This window comes from Xenia sp. Carnegie-2017, unplaced genomic scaffold (genome assembly GCF_021976095.1).
Source record: "Xenia sp. Carnegie-2017 unplaced genomic scaffold, XeniaSp_v1 HiC_scaffold_22, whole genome shotgun sequence".
Taxonomy (NCBI): Eukaryota; Metazoa; Cnidaria; class Anthozoa; order Malacalcyonacea; family Xeniidae; genus Xenia; species Xenia sp. Carnegie-2017.
The window spans coordinates 9,660,039-9,678,508 of record NW_025813485.1 but is presented as its reverse complement, the minus strand read 5'-3'; the positions used below and the strand labels follow the sequence as shown (position 1 = coordinate 9,678,508).

Here is an 18,470-nt window from a genome sequence, read left to right as displayed (position 1 = left end):
GACATATTAACCCACAAAATAATACCCCAAAGAATAAAAAATCTGATAAGGAATATATTAAAAGCTTAATTATGAAGGGTTGATTTTCCAGTGACTGTTAAACATTATAATAAAATCGAAAAGCAAAACAGAATTAACATTAACGTTTTCGGTTATGAAGATAAACAACCATATCCATTATTCATTTCAAAAGAAAAATTTGAAGACCATATGGAACTACTATTGATAACTGATAATGAAAACAAACATTATATTCTAATAAAAAATTTTAATGCATTTATGTATAATCATACAAAGCATAAGGAAAGGAAACACTTTTGTATGCGCTGCCTTCAATGTTTTAGTTCTGAAAAAATATTAAATAACCATATAGAAAACTGTATATTAATAAATGGTACACAAGCAGTAAAAATGCCTGATAAAAATAATAACATACTGAACTTCAACAACTATCATAAACAACAAGCTGTTCCGTTTGTTATATACGCTGATTTTGAAGCTATTACAGAAAAGATATCTGGTTGCCAACAAGATAATGGTAACTCATATACAGAAGCCTATCAAAAACATACTGACTGTGGTTATGGGTATAAAGTTGTTTGTTGCTATGATGATAAATATACTAAACAAATTCAAATATATAGAGGTGAAAAGGCTGTTTACAAATTTATGGAAGCTATGTTAAAAGAAGTTAAATATTGTAAAAATATTATGAAAACCTACTTTAATAAACCATTAAAAATGACTTCTGATGATGAAGAAGAATTTAAAAAAGCTGATGAATGTCATATCTGTAACAAAAAATATACTAACAAAGATATTCGAGTTCGAGACCATTGTCATATCACTGGTAAATACAGAGGCTCGACACATCAAGATTGTAATTTAAAACTTAGAATAGACTCTGATAAATTTAAAATCCCAGTAATATTTCACAATCTGCGTGGGTATGACAGCCATTTTATTATGCAAGAAATCGGAGCTATTGTTAATAAGCATACATACAAAAACAAAAAAGGTGAAGAAACGCATATGAATATAAATGCTATACCTAATAATATGGAAAAGTATATGGCTTTTATGTTAGGAAACCATTTAACATTTCTTGATAGTTTTCAATTTATGAGCTCTAGTCTTGAAAAGCTTGTTTGTAATTTACCTAAAGATTCATTTAAATATACCTATAAGCAGTTTCAAGGTGAAAAATTTAATTTAATGACTCAAAAAGGTATATACCCATATGATTATATGGATAGCTTTGAAAAGTTTGATGAAAAATTACCTTCAAAAAAAGACTTTTATAGTATTCTTACTGCTGATAATATATCAGATGAACAATACCATCATGCACAAAAAGTGTGGGATACATTCAATATAAAAAACATGGGTGAGTATCACGACCTATATCTGAAATCAGACGTTTTGTTATTAGCTGATGTATTTGAAAACTTTCGAAAAACATGTCTTGAATATTATAAATTAGACCCATGCCACTATTTCACATCTCCTGGGTTGTCTTGGGATGCTATGTTAAAGATGACAGATATTCAGATGAATATAAATGCTATACCTAATAACATGGAAAAGTATATGGCTTTTATTTTAGGTAACCATCTTACTTTTATTGATAGTTTTCAATTTATGAGCTCTAGTCTGGAAAAGCTTGTTTGTAATTTACCTAAAGATTCATTTAAATATACCTATAAGCAGTTTCAAGGTGAAAAATTTAATTTAATGACTCAAAAAGGCATATATCCATATGATTATATGGATTCATTTGAAAAATTTAATGAGAAGTTACCTTTAAAAAAAGACTTTTATAGTGTTCTTACTTCTGAGAATATATCAGATGATGCTTATAAGCATGCACAAAAAGTGTGGAATACATTCAATCTAAAAAACATGGGTGAGTATCACGACCTGTATCTGAAATCAGATGTTTTATTATTAGCTGATGTATTTGAAAACTTTAGGAAAACATGCTTAGAATACTATAAATTAGATCCATGTCACTATTTTTCATCGCCAGGGTTGTCGTGGGATAGTATGCTTAAAATGACAGATATTAAATTAGAACTAATGACTGATATTGACATGTTTCAATTCATCGAAAAGGCTATGAGAGGAGGTGTTTCTTATATTTCTAATCGATATGGTAAGGCTAATAACAAATATATGAAAACATTTGATAAGAATAAACCCTCAAAATATATAATGTATCTTGATGCAAATAATCTGTATGGTTGGGCTATGTCACAAAACTTACCTACTGGTGGTTTTAAATGGTTAACTAAGAAACAGATTAACAACATAAACCTTGCTAAATATCAAGCAGATAGTAAAAAAGGTTTAATTTTAGAAGTTGATTTAGAATACAATAAAGAACTACATGATTTACATAACGATTATCCTGTTGCACCAGAAAAAGTTAAAGTAACTAGCGACATGCTGTCAAAATATTGTAAGACAATTGCTTCTAATTACAATATATCAACAGGATTAGTAAGCAAACTGATTCCGACTTTAAAAAATAAATACAAATACGTTTTACATTATAGAAATCTTCAACTATATTTAGATCTTGGGTTAAAGTTAAAAAAAGTACATAGAGTACTTGAATTTAATCAATCTCCATGGTTGAAAAAATACATAGACTTTAATACTCAAAAAAGAACTAATGCAAAAAATTCTTTTGAAAAAGACTTCTTCAAATTAATGAATAATTCAGTATTCGGCAAGACTATGGAGAATTTACGAAAACGAGTAGATGTTAGACTAGTAACTAATAAAAATAAATTATTAAAGTTGACTTCAAAACCTACTTATGTAAGTAGTAAAATTTTCAATGAGAACCTTGTGGCTGTGCATAAGATCAAAGAAACACTAACCCTTAATAGGCCAGCATATGTTGGCATGTGTATCTTAGATTTGAGTAAAGTTCTTATGTATGATTTTCATTACAACTATATCAAAAAGCGGTATGATGATAAAGCTAAACTTCTTTTCACAGACACAGATAGTTTAACATATGAAATCGAAACTGAAGATGTCTATAAAGATTTTTGGGTTGATAAAGATAAATTTGATTTTAGTGATTACCCAGAATACCATAAATATCATGATAAAACTAATAAAAAAGTTATTGGTAAAATGAAAGATGAAGCTGCTGGAATAGTAGTTAAAGAATTTGTTGGTTTAAGAAGTAAGATGTATAGTTATATTAAAGATAATAATAAAGGAGATAAAAAAGCTAAAGGAATTAAGAAAAATATTATTAAGAGTGAAATAAAACATGAAGACTATAAAACAACATTATTTGAAAACAAACAAATGCATCATACAATGAAAACTATTAGAAGTGTAAACCATCAACTTAATAGTTATGAAATTAATAAAGTATCACTCAGCTGTTTTGATGATAAACGACATATATTAGATGATGGTGTAACAACATTAGCTTATGGCCATTATAATATCGGTTCAAATAACTAAATATTAACAAACAGTTATAATGTGTAGTAAGCATGTAGCGTGGGCCTCTGTTAGAGTAAAATCATACATACCTGCTCCTCATGTTTGACTACATATCACATAACTGTTTGTGATAAGTAATTAATACAAAAGCGATATACAAAAAGATTCAAAATCCTGAAACAATTAGTAAAAACACTTTTAACAAAAATTATATAAAACATTGTTAAACATGTACATGTGACACACGCTTGACAGACAAATTAAAAAAACATATAGATTCCATATTTTGTAAAACATTGTATTATTATACATGCGCTGATGAAATGTACTAGCTCCATTAAGCAACCATTGTTAAACATGTACTAAGACACGCGCTTGACAGACAAATTAAAAAAACATATAGATTCCATATTTTTAAACGATAGATTGTAAAAGAGCATATATTAAGCCTCTGTTATTCTCGAATATTCTTCGAATATTCTTCGAATCCACGGGGGGCGACCCCAATTTTTCACTTCGTGAAAAATTTTCCCACCGTCGCCTAGAATTATCGGGGGCTCCATCCCCTGCTCGAGCATGGAGTAAATATTACTTCGTAATATTCACATCATGCTCTGCGCTGCCGAGCCCCCTCAAAACCGATGCTTTCTTAACAATTAATTTTTGAAGAGCATTTTTTAAGCCTCTGTTATTCTCGAATATTCTTCGAATATTCATCGAATGTACGGGGGAACCCCGAATTTTCACTTCGTGAAAATTTTCCCCACCTGGGTTCCAGAATTCTCGGAAATTCCATTCCCCTGCTCAATTTTAGCTACGCTAAAATTTGCGCTGCCGAATTTCCTCCGAACCGATGCTTTCTTAACAATTAATTCTTAAAGACGGTTTTTAAAATTTAAACGCACCTATATATTTCAAAAACATATAGATTCCATATTTTTAAACGATAGATTGTAACCTCGAGATTTTTACCCCCCTTTGAAACAATTGTTTGTTAAAGACAGTTTTTACCCAAGGTTAAAAGTAGTATAGTACATGGGGGATATGAGAGCACTTTCTGTGCTCTCGAACCCCCATGTACTATACTACTGACATTTCTAAACGTTATCACATAACTGAAATAAAACTAACAAGTCTATGAAATTTACTCCAATTTTCAAGAAGTATTTGTGTAAGCCGAAATACCTCAAAGGAATTCTGTATTTTTGCAAATTTTTTGGAAGAAGCTCCACATGCTTTGTGATTCGGCTTGATTTGGTCCACACGTAAAAACCAAAATTTGCGGAGAAAATTTTTACACAGATCGTCCAAGTTGACCAAGAGATAATGAAAAAAATAAGACTGCATTATAGAGAATATACCATGAAGCTATTCTATTCAAATTTTTCGTCCTACGCTTACCAATAGGAATGGCAGCCAGTAATCTAATTAAATATACAGCAGGCAGTTGCACACGAAGAGGACCTACTGTGAACTATACCTATACTATGATAAGGGTTTCCATGGCTTTAACAACAAGCAAATCAAGACGAAACTGAACAGCAAGGCTTTAGTAGCTTACAACAAAAGATGAACAATTAATTACTTTTTGTGATTAAAGTTATTTGGCACGGCTGATACAGGTACGTAGCCAGTACGATAATTGGGGGTTGGTCCAATATTTATATATCCATTTTATAACCCGTAAAAACAATGGTTTTCAAAATAAACTAATATGGCATATCATGCATATATGAATCTTTCCTCCTCCCCCTCCACCCATCGTCGTCTGGCTACGTGTCTGAGCTGGCAGAATTTTTTATAACTGCAAGATTTATTAATGAAAAAGCTGTTAATAAAAGTTCATCGAAACAGGCCTTCCGCACAAAAAAAATCATTAATAAAACATTTTAATTATACTGAGTCAAAATATGTATTGTGCTGCACTAACACAAGCTATTATTATTTCGAGCAATTTGGTGCACGCGCTGTCCACCGCGAGATCTTCGAAAATTGGATTTTTCGCGTTGATGCATTTCACACCAAGTTTTATTACATCACTTCAAATTAATTTTATGCATTGTCGAAAATTTGCATAAAATACAATGTGAGTATATACTTGTTATTTACCGGTTGGGAGGTTCGTACGGAAAAAATATTTTCACGAGGTTTCAAAAGCGTCCTTCGGCGTCGAGTGAAAATAGTTTTTTACAAAAATAAGGATGTATATTAATTTGTAAACCAGACAAAGGATCTGGGTTTGTGATTCTTTATAAAGTTCATTATAATGCTAAGATTATAAAAATTTTAAGTGATACGGATAAGTTCTGCTTAATAGGAAACATTGAAGCACATGATCGAAAAGCTTCGTATATGTACTAGCATGGTTTCGAGTGCAATTTGGGAAAAACATGCACTAGTGAGTTTTTCAAAGATTGTCAAAATAGCGCGAGTTCGAAGGACGAGTGCAATTTTAACTCTTTGAAAAACTCACGAGTGGATGTTTTCCAAATTGCACGAGAAACCATGCTATTACATATTAATAATATACGTGAAAAAATTTCTCAATTCTGTTGATTTTTAACTTCAGCGTACGTACAATTCAGCCGGCTAGTTATTAATATCGACCGGCTAGTATATTTCAATATTGTCGGATATTACTCTTCACAACACCATAGCTTCCACACACACCGTTTGAACAAGGTGTCTACTTTTACCAGTGTTCATATTTGTGTCCAGAAACATCTTTAAAACGGTGAACTTCAAACTTGTTCGCCAAAGAAAATCTACTTAAAACTTACGCCAGCCATTGTAATTGCTTTCTTTACATTAATGTAAGATTCCCGCCTTTGAAATGTTTTATTTTGATTGGCTCTTCTTTGTTTGACTAACCAATCAGGAGCAGTTTTAAAGAGAAATCAGCACTGGTGTTTTGCTTTTTTGCACTGGTGTTTCGCTTTTTTGCACTGGTGTTTCACTTTTTTTGCACCGGTGTTTCGCATTTTTTACTGGTATTTAGGAAAAATTGCACTACTTTTAACCAATCAGAATTGAGAAAATTTTCATGTGTATTATTAAATAGAAAAGAATTTACAAGCATTGCTGCGTGACTAGTAGTAGTTTCGTATATGTTTGTAAATGATGATCGTCCAGGTTAATAAAGTCCTGAGAAGGACTGTTTTTGATGTTGTTGACTGACGTTTCGACAACCTTAGCGGTAGTCATCTTCAGAGTCAAATGAGGAGTAAACGTCAGGTTAGCCGTATTTGTTGTCTGGTTCTTACGTCATTGTATTGTGTGTACAGGAAATGTGCAGGAAATCTGTATTGTCATTGTGGATTAGTGTGAAGTGAAATATTTTATTTTTAGTTGTGATGTGTGATTTAGGTGTGACGTTTTTAGTTGTAGTGTGTTGGTGTCAATTGTGTATTGTCATTGTGAATTAATTTGAAGTGTAATGTTTTAGTTGATCGTTTGTTTGTATTGTGAATAAGTCGTTTGTAGGTGCCGGTAATTGCTGTGATCTGTTCAGGGGTGTGTTCCAAGTTGGTATACCAACTTTCTAATGTAAGCCGTTGTCTATAGTCAGTACTGTAAGTGATGCATTTTGCCGAGTCCCAGTCAATGTTGTGCTTTGTGATTCGGTGATGTTCGGCAATGTGATTAGTTTGTCTTGTTTCTTAGTAGCTCGTTTGTGCTCAGTAAGTCTTATGTTTAAGTTCCTGCCAGTTTCCTCCTATATGAACAAACATAAGACACCAAAAAACAAAACAATTTGACTCGGCAAATGCATCACAGTACTGACTATAGACAACGACTTAGAAAGTTATACCAACACACCTGAACAGAATTACCGGCACCTTACAAACGACTTATTCAATACAAACAAACGATCAACTAAAACATTACTTCAAATTAACAATGACAATACACAATTGACACCAACACACTACAAAAACGTCACACCTAAATCACACATCACAACAAAATAAAATATTTTTCACACTAATCCACAATGAATACAATGACGTTGACAACAAATCTGACGTTTACTCATTTGACTCTGAAGATGACTACCAACGTCATCAAAATCTCCTTCTCAGGACTTTATTAACCTGGACGATCATCATTTACAAACATATAACGATACTCCCGGGTTCGAACCATTTACTTTAGTAGTTTCGTATGATAGTCACACCTCCATGTGCGCCTCATCAAGCCAGCTTGTGTCCCATCAAGCCAGCAGAGTTTGGAGGTGTGGTTCCGAGAGTTCGACATCGAAGTTCGGAGACCGGGTTTGGATCATTCTTAGTTTTCCTTCAGTGAAGTACTTAAGCCCTTGCACGACTACAACGTGATGATCCAGGCGCAGGGGGCTGCATGACTTAAAAGCATAAAACCAAATCACCCTAGAATTTTACAAAAATATCTGTCCAATTGGATCAGAACGACCAAGAATTTACGGACTGCCAAAAACACACAAGCAGGACACACCGCTGCGTCCTATTCTCTTAATGATAAACTTTGCACAAAATAAGTTGGCTAAAGAGCTATAATATTACTTGAACCGGTTCTTAGTAAGTTTTCATCATAAGTTCTTAACATTCCTTTTCATTTGTTGATAACTGCGAATTTTAAGTTTTAATAAAGTAAATGGTTTGAACCCGGGAGTATCGTTACATGTTTGTAGAGTGGCGGAACATGGTCATATTTCCTGGTGCCCGTAACGATTTTACAGGCAAAGTTCTGCAACAGTTGAAGTTTTGTTATATTTTTGTTGGTGATATTCGACCACACGGTCGAGCAATAAAACATTTTGCTGAAACTAAGGCAGACATGATTCTAAGGAGTGTGGTTTGGTCAAAACTTTGTCTTACACGGTTTATTTGCATTAACTTGGACAGACATGAAGACGCTAGCTGGAGATATGATCATCATACGATAGATGAGAATCCAACGTCAAACCTAAGTCTTTGGCTGAGCTCACGGGAGTTAAGGTTTTACCCAGGAAGGACAGGGATGGTTGTGCTGGTAGTCTGTTCATAAGTTGTCGCGTGCCGAGCAAGAGAAATTTTTTTTTCTGGATTGATAAGAAGGTGGTTTTCACAGCACCAAACTGCGACTCTATGGAGATCTTCCTCTATTTCCAGCATTGCTGTTTCGGACTCTGGAATGTGGAAAGATCTGAAGATTTTCGAGTGGTCTACGTAGGATTCGATTTCGCAGGTTAAAGACGTGTTTGGCATGTCGTTAGTATAGATGCAAAACAGTAATGGTGAAAGGATGGCTCCTTGGGGGACTCCGTGACTGATGGTTAGCGGGTCAGACAAAGTAGAACCAATGCGAAGGGTTTGGGTGCGGTGTGACAGATAGCTCTCAAACCACTTAACGGTGGCAGGTGATGCGCCAACGGATATTAATTTCTTTAATAATCGTTGGTGGTTTATACTATCAAATGCTTTTGAGAGATCTAACAAAATCAGAACAGTAATCTTTTTGTTGTCCATAGCTTCCAGTATATTATCTGTAATGTAGATGTTAAGAGTTTCGGTGGAATGTAATTTCTTGTTTCCATTCTGATGGTGGGTTAAGCGGTTGTGGTCTGAAAGGTAACCAGAGAGTTTATTTAAAACGATCCGTTCGCACACCTTTGATGCAACTGGGAGACACCGACACCTAAAGATGCCATGCCTGCTTTCTCCACAAGTTCTGTTATTTATGAATTCAAATGCACCAGGGCGATGCTCGTTACGTTGGTAGGACATCCCAACGGTGGGTGATAAAATTAAACAACATGTTCCTAACACTATTCTCAATAAGACTTATCTTTGATGTTAGAAAGTTTTTATTAGCATATTATAAAGCTGAAAGATGTCAATTTGTGTTTACAAATGCGCTATGAACAATAAGTTAGACGATTAAAAAGACATCAAAACGATATCATTTGATATACTTGTCCCAAAGAATACAAAAGACTGTTTAAATTTTCAGCATAATATGCCGAACAATTCGAAATATAGCTTCCAGTTTGGCCAGTGGCAGCAATTTTGGGTTTAGACCCTCAAAACATTTTGCCCACACATTTGAGACTGGCATTGGAGCTAAATTTGTTAATTAACCTTGTAAGAAGACAATAGTACGGAAAAATAAACCTTCCCTGTGAACGTCCATGAAACCATTGTAAATGACCCCACTAACTATGTGACATAAGTCTCATTCAACACAATTTAACAACTAGCACCGACTAATGTAGCTGCTTTCCTCCTGCAATTTTTTTTTGTTACGCCCTGTGTTGTAATGAACTTTTGCAACTTTTTAATGCTCTTATATTAAATCTAGCAACATTTTTCATTCCTTTTATAGCCTGTTTCGATGTGCGAATATTCAGGGTTAACGCTTGAACGCTAATTGGGTGGCGGAGTATATTCATATATTTAGTTGTGTCCGACTGATTTATTGAAAAAGCACTTCACTTTCAAAAGAAATCAGTCTTGCACCATTGAATATACGTATAAAAATACACCACCGCCACTCCCAAGTAGCGTTCTCGCGCCTGAGTATATTATACAATTGAACTAATACCATGTAAAACCCTTTTAGTTTCTATCTTAATGACATGAACAGTTTCGATATCTATTTCTATTAATTTCTTGTTTCTGATTATCTTTCAGGCGAAATACTTGACTCGTAACACAAAAGCTGATAGTGTTGAAGCCATGATGCATTTGGACGAATGTTTATCACAGTTGGCGGTAAATAAAATTTGCTGTGCTTTGTTATTTTTGTATGGAGTGTTGAGTTTTAAAGAGTCATTTATAAGCGCTGCATTCAACTTGTGGCAGCGTGCGTCCATAATTTTATATTACGAATTTTAGTCCCCATTTCCTATTACAAAAACTTGAAAATTACATTATTTGAAGAACTGTATGACATGTCGATGAACTTACACAACCAAATAAAGGCTCGTTAATTTTGCCTCCGAAGCTGGTTACTATTTGCGTACTTTGTACGACTTCATTTTGAAACTTTGGACATAGATAGTTGAACACGTCTGTTTCTGATTATAGGTTATTTTGTGGTCGTTTTTTTAAACAAATAAGTACATTATTTTTTATTAAATATCGCAAACAGTACTCAGATAATTTGCATTTGATATTTTAAAAACTAGTTTCTACGACGAATTTTAGCCCCCCTTTTTTATTAGTTGCATTGAAAGTTTGGACTATTTGAAGGACTATAACATGTCGATGGACTTAAACTGATAAAAATAATTTCATTAATTTTGCCTCTGAATTTGGGCACTATTTGCGAACTTTTAACGACGCCATATTGACACTTGTGGCTTAGATATTAGAACACGTCTTTTTCCGTCAATATAGTATTATATTATCGTAGGTGATGTAATGGTTAATTTTCTTGTTTTACAAACAAATAAGTACACAAATTTCGATAAAATACAACAAAACTAACAAGAAAAATTATTCTGAAGACTTATGGCTTCAAATCATTTCTCAGACAATTCGCAATTGATGTCTGAATCTGTTTCTGATTCGAGCTCGGAATCCGTGGGTTATCTCGAGCAATCAAATACCTTGGCGTACGTTCGCAGAAGCTGGTGATGAAGTACGCACTCCAGACGATCCTTATAAAATCAACATTAGAGGAATGAAGTGACGGTATAATTCCACTCAATGAATGGTGAGTTATTGTGTTCCACACATGCTCCATTACTTCCTGTTTTCTCCTATTCATAATATACCTAAAGTCAATTTATAACTCACAATGGTCCCACGTTTTAGGTGTAATTGTCAATGCTTTTATACCAAATTGTTAGAAGGAGCATTAGAGTACAAGTGTTGTAAGGAAATAGGGCCTGCTTTACAAAAAATGACTTTCAATGGCTGCATTGAGAAAATATCGTGCGTAACACAACATGCGAAATTTGAGCCTTTACTCCATGAGATTGTTCTTGAAAACGCTGGGTCATTGTTGAGAGACAGAAATGGACGTGCTTATCGTTCTAAGCATCATAACCATTGATTTCTATTAAACTATTTGGATATACAAGGGGGCCTGGGAACTGTTGTCAAAAACATGGATGCCAAAACGAAATTTTGGGTGAAAAACTTCCACTTGAAAAATTATTTTTATTATTCGCTCCCTCCTGAATCTTTGAATGCTGTTTCAATACAAAATACGACTAGGAAAAAATAACTTACAGAACCTAAATAATGAAGATATGCTCTAGCGTTTATATAATGCACTCATTAATACGAAGATTATCTACGGTAAAAAATTTTTGTTATGGTTAAATGACAATTTAACTCAAAAATAACACTAGACGGCATTTTACCGTGTTGTTAGTGTTGCGCAAAAGCACTCGACCTATCCGCTTCATCGCAGCCAAACGCAAACTAAGCAAGTCATCTGTAAACTCTCACGGAATGACACGGTGTTCCCACACAGTTTAATGCAACTATCTTGATCGATTAAGTCGGAAAAAATTGTGGTTTAACCCTACAGCTACAGCATGTAAACTGCTAGATATATCTTGATGAAGTTTGTTGTCATTAAATTTTGAGTCAACTTTGCTTGCAAGTGCTGGCCAATTGCTAGGATACTGGCTGGTGTACGGTAGCCGAAGCCAGAATGATACTTTGGCAGCTATTACAATAGTATGGAGAAATGTTCACCTCAACTCAGGACCAAATGCTGAGCAATACTGCATTTTTTGTGAGAAATTATCACTTTTGAAATTGTAGCATATTACCTTCTTTGACATAACATTATTTCTTGCTGCATAAGAGCAAAATTGTTTAGATTATATACTTTCAATGAAGATATTTCCCAAGTTTTATGAATATAATTGTGCATTACGTGTAATGTTTTGGCATTTTGTAACATGTTAAGAATCAAGTTTGGACAAAAAATTTGTTCAAATGACTTAAAATCAACAAAGAGACTTTGCCAGGGCTATTTGTACAGGTTCATCTTTACACAATGCAATTTAAAATTATTTATGGTTTTCCATTTAATTTGTTTAATCATTTTATTTATTTCCACTTAATCTTTATCAGATATATGCAAGTTTTTTCCATCTATTTTTGCTTCTTCTTCCTTCAACTTCATTGCAAACATGCATCAATGCAAGTCTTGGATTACCTGTAATCATACCAAGAGTGAATGTTTGTCAGATGAGGCATTGCTATACTTAACTTTTCATGCACAGAGTAATAAGCTTTTCTTCAATAAAAATTTTAAGGTAGAAGCAAATGCTGGCTTAGTATTGTCCAAAGCAGTTTTTTACTTTGGTTTTGATTTATGAACATTTTTTACTATTACAATGCATACTTTATTTACAGAAACAGCAAGAATTATTAACGAACTAGCAGCATCGAGCAAACCTTTACCCATATTAAATATCATTCCTGCTTGCAATCTGTCGATTTGTGCAAAACAAGCTGGGGGTTGATTTCAATATATTTTTGTGGTACTATATGTACCACAGTGTTTTGAGTTCAACGTTCTTTTGAGTTTGACTTGCACGCTGAAATTAAGGTCAAAACAAGAATCCTCAATAATGTGCAGAACATAGAAACGAGGTAGAGGAAGCCTCAAAGCGTTCTCGATGTTTTTGCACAAACTTTACCCATTTTCTTCGTTTTTGCGGCTCTGTTTCTTTGTTTGGAAACAGATGAATTGATTTTCTTCGGTTTTCGAACCATTGGCACAACTGACTTGATTAGGTCCGCCAGCAACACAGCGTTTTACTCCGCGTTTCTTATGAAGATTACTAGTAGTATACGCCATGTTGATATATGTGTTCAACTATCTACGTCAAAATTTCACTAACATACCGATGAAAAAGTTCGTAAGCAAATTGCTGAAAATCGTGACTTTGAACGTTCATAAAATCACTTTAACAAATCCAACTTAAATTATAACTGCAGCTGCAGGAATGCGATCACTGAAACACCGTTTTTCAATTTAGCTAATAAAAAGGGAGGATAAAATTCGTCGCATAAACACTTTAAATGCATTTCTGATATGTGATCCGAATCTGCGGGTTATCTTATTGAGTTCTACGTATGATGACTGAAGCGGCTATCTCAATCACGGCTTTAATTGTCGGCGGACGCCAAAAAAAGTCTCGGAATCGGTCTTGATTTAAGAATTTATTTTATGTATATCATTAACATAAAAATAGATTCCTTATTTTATTGATTGCTCTAATTTGAATTTAGAACTAAACATGGGCCATGACAGTCCTCTTATGATACAATTTGTAGGTAAATGAACCACTCACAGATGGCTTTATATTTATTATGGTTTCACGCAGATTTGAAGGAATTGACATATATACACCATTTCTGTTAAATCTGCGTGCTTTTACATGCAGCAAATATAGTTTTGATGTTTGCAGTCACTCTGCGAAAAATAAATTTGTCACAAAGTATGGAGATGCTATTTGAAATGCTATTTTGAACAAATCCTGCCTTAAATTTTCAACTTTCGCGTAAATTCAATTCAAAATAGGAGTGTTAAGCTTAATGCAAGATAAGCATAATCTCGATTGAATTATCTGCTTTGATGCGATGGAGTATAAAAAATAAGACAGAACAAGCATCACTGAAAATTAAAAAACATTGTTAAAACCTTGGGAAAATGCATTTAGTAACTTTATAAGAATTGTTAAACAAAATACTGGACACTTTCAATAATATGCAATAGTATTTTCCTTACTGGTGTCGTGAAATGTTTCCTTTCCTGCTTTATTTCGACATCCACATACCATCCAGATTTGCAGCATGTTTTACTAATGAAATTTGGGAAAAGAGTTTATGTTTAGAATAATAGTTGAGTGTCTCTATACATCTATAATCGCATACGGACCATACAGATGGTTGTCTAATTCCGGGTGGGCGAAAAAGTTTTCATTTTTGCGAGATCTTGTCTTTCTGCTAACCTTAACAACGAAATCCGGATTTATAGCAATTTGGCTTATAACCATTGTAGTTTTGATTTTGAAAAAAGGAAGTAAGATTTTGTCGATTTTTCGATATGGTTCTGTTGAACTAAAAATTTTACGAAACTATTTGCTTTTTCTTTATTTTTATAGTCTTCTTCACCAGTCGATATTATGCCTGGAGAGAACGATCCCTGCAATTACCAGTGGCCACAACAACCTTTACATTCTTGTATGTTTCCTAGAGCATCGGCTTTCTCAACTTTCAATAATGTTACCAATCCTTACGAAGCTTCGGTAGCTGGAGTGAGGTGCGTATGTTAGATTTAAGAAATATGAAACATTTTCCATTTTTCTAAGCTTTCAGCTTTAAAGAACTTATGTTATTCTTTCGTTATATTATTCTAGCACACACGTGAGTATTTTCGCATGTCACGTGGTACGAACTGTAAACATTGCGTACATTGACAGAGCTCTACTATATATTATACGGCGTGGACTGTTTTAAATTGAATAATTTCGATTATTTATGTGTTCTTTTGGCAGTTTTATGATACATCCTTTTAAGTCGGTTATAAATAACAGAGAGTTTGTAAGTGATATAAATAGTTCCTGTGAATGATCTTGAAGTGACATGAAAGCACTGCGTTAGCTGTGTGACGGCGTAGCTAGTCTACAAAGTGCAATCAGATGAAAACTTTGAATTGATTGAAACTGCAAAGTTTGACTTTTATCACGCCCGAAACTACAAAACTGCTTGGAGAAGTAGCTCTATCTCAGAGTCTGTCCACGGCTTGCACGTTTTGTGTCCTGGCGACATGTTTTGTAATTTTGGCGCAAGAGACGAACCCAAAATATCCGTTACCCAAAAATCAGATGCATTGTAAAAAGATAAGTGACCATGTAGCGTGAACGCATAAGTATTTATTTTTTATCAGATAGGAAAACAATCCGATATAGTGTAATCAGGGTCTGATTTGTGTAGACCACCGGTGGTAAAAAAGCAATGTGCTTGAGGTACTTATAAAGGCAATTCTTGGCAAGAATTTCTTGCTGTCCAAACTTTAAGAAATAGTATGAAAATAGTGATTAATTATATTTGTATTTGTTCCCAACGCCAAAGAGCTCGCTAAAAACAATGTTTAAAATGTATGCATTCCAAATGCAAATGGGAATTGTAGCTGTCTTTTCAGCATATGAAGTCATCTTCACGATGACACGCAAATATTTGATCCAACGCAAACATTTTTCTTGCGAGTGCTTTGGCGCTGAGAACTTATGATTCTTTTTCATCAAGTTGGGATAGTGAGAATCGTTACAAGCACAACAAGCACATCACGTTTTTGTCATCGTTTTGCCACACTACTGATTTGGTATTCATATTTTTTACCGTCCATTATAATTGACTATTGGAGCTACACATATTACTAACATAACCGCTAATATTTATAAAAGAGTTAAAAATTTATAGCTCTATAAATTTTAATATATAAATTTATCTTTTTTTTCCAAAATTAGATTCTAAAAATTTTCTAGCATGTTGAAAAAATTCGCTCTATTAGCCTTAGGTTCAGTCCATATGCTTCTCTAGACTTAATATCTTTCATGGAAACAGTTTACAACACTTTAGAATCTTTATATGTTTGTTTGTAAATGATGATCGTCCAGGTTAATAAAGTCCTGAGAAGACTTTTGACTCTGAAGATGACTACCGCTAAGGTTGTCGAAACGTCAGTCAACAACAACAAAAACAGTCCTTCTCAGGACTTTATTAACCTGGACGATCATCATTTACAAACATATAACGATACTCCCGGGTTCAAACCATTTACTTTACTTTAGAATCTTATAGTTCAAGTTTCTTTTCATGGTAACAATATGTTGACCTTATTTTTTTGCAAATTTTTTCAAACCTGTTTTGCTTGGACAATATTTGCCATATTTATCCCAATTGCATTGTATTTGTGTCATTTTTTTGCTATGTTGATTTGCTTCTCCGATTCGCTATGTTGATTTGCTATGTTGATTTCGTTATGTTGATTTGCTTCTCCGAAAGAAAATTTCCTTGCCAACTTAAAAATTATTGTTATATTGTGACAAAGTTACTGCCAGAGGAAGCATTGGAAATCGAACTGTCTAATTTCCACTAAAGGCTTATTCAAACCTTTTGCGCTTAGCAATCTAGCGGCATATTTCTAATTGTGAAGTATAAACTCTCTTTGAAGGCTCTCTAACTACATTTTACTTTCTCTGTTCCAGAATTCTCTGCACTGATGGTCGGAATGTTAATGATATATTCCGATTTTCTGATCATGCTAAAAGAATTGACATTGCCAAGTTAACTCTGGATGGCGCTCATATTGCTCCTTCCGCCCCAGACACTCTCGGTAAGTCGAAATGATCATGCATTGCAGCCTCTCGCTGACAATGTTTCTCACACCAACGTCAACCAGTATCTTAGTTTTTTATATTTATGTCAAATTTTGGCAAATGTCACTTATGCTTGAATTATTAATGTTAACCTGATCTCTCAGTCAACGTTTAAGTTGTCTTGACTTTACTCAACAACTCTCTTTACGGCGTCTTTTCCTTTGAATGTTTCTGTAACTACTGCTAATGCCCAAATCTCGCAATTTTTTATCCGTTTCAACGATCAGTACGTCACTGGGCGAAATTCTATAAATTTTGCTTTCCAAAATCATAAGATGGCGCTCTGTCATATCTGTAGTTTTATCTCGTCGTCACGTTATTCACTTACTAACTTCATTACTCAGTCACGATTTGTTACCGTCTTCTCGGTAAATGTCGTAGCCCCGATTGTTTGGAATGAATGCTGTTCCTTTTTGCTCTGGATTGTGAGTTTTCTTCTTTACATCACGTTTGCATTTATGATGCAGATTTTAGTCTATTAAAATGAGCCATTATCTGACCTCTTCTTTCTTTTTGAATACGCAATTATACAACTACACTTTACCAACTCTTTACGGTGCCCGTGAATATTTACTTTAATAATATTCCTTGTAATGTTTTCTTGCCTGTTGCTGTTTGTTTAGTGTCAATTTATACACTTTCATATAACTCCCTTATTTTATAAATATACTTGTTATGTGCAATTATTACTAGTTGCATGCACTTGTTTTTTGTTGGGTTTTTTTTGTCACATTGTTCCTTTTAACAAGGAACACCAAACTAAAGTCTCAGAATGGGCTCTATTGCTTTGCCAGCTTACGGGTGTCTGCAAAGCCTGTGTCTGCTTTTAAAGTACGCTCGCTCAAAACGTCTTCGAAAGACTTTTTGTTTTATCTGGGAATAATCCTGTTCTTTTTTTATTTTCCTGATTTGCTTCATCTTTATTAACGTATTGTTAATGTGGCTCCTGGATACTAAAATATCTTTGAAAAGCAAACGTAATTTTATTCTGTCAGTTCTATCTGTAAATGCATGCAATTGAAATTTTAACATAAATCGTGGCAGTGCTACATATGAATAATTGTTGCTTAAACAAAGCAGAATTTTCTGCTAAGGGCGAACTTAGGGAACTTTAAGAATCCTGTATTTACTTCTACCTCACTTGACTAGAAATAGGTTAAGTGTGTGCTGGGCAAAACAGGTGTCGTACACTTGCATGAATTAGCTATTAGTGCTCAGCAATTTTTCAAGATTAGAAATTGGGAAGCCAAAATGCAATATAATATGGAATGTTGGAACCTACGTCGCCAAAGTGATTCAAAAAGCACAGCAAAAGGCGTTGTTCGTGAACTTAAATCTAAAGGCTAGATGAGTTTACAATTTTTTCTCTATATTCTTGTCATTAAAAAGTAATGATTTAATAATAGCCCACTCGTCGCCCATAATAAATATCCACAATAGCTATCCTGTAGTGCTGAATTACTGTATTATTAAGGTTATCGAAATTTTGGCAACAATTCACAAACGTTTTTCAAAGTTTACAATCACGTTTCATCAGAATGATTACGAACTACGATAATATCTCGAGACAAAGTATATTCTGCAATGCAGGCTGCAACCGCAGTACCGATGAACTCCCCAG

General features: G+C 34.0%; 1 protein-coding gene across 2 annotated transcripts in view; it reads left to right on the top strand.

Annotated features, from left to right (window-relative positions):
- Nucleotides 1–18,470, top strand: part of LOC124445455 (DNA polymerase delta subunit 2-like) — a 93,136-nt gene that overhangs the window by 51,191 nt on the left and 23,475 nt on the right. For both annotated transcript variants that reach the window (XM_046996179.1, XM_046996180.1), the window contains exons 7-9: nt 10,125–10,205; nt 14,573–14,730; nt 16,679–16,806. In XM_046996179.1, coding sequence (XP_046852135.1) covers nt 10,125–10,205; nt 14,573–14,730; nt 16,679–16,806 — 367 coding nt within the window. The remainder of the gene's footprint in view (nt 1–10,124; nt 10,206–14,572; nt 14,731–16,678; nt 16,807–18,470) is intronic.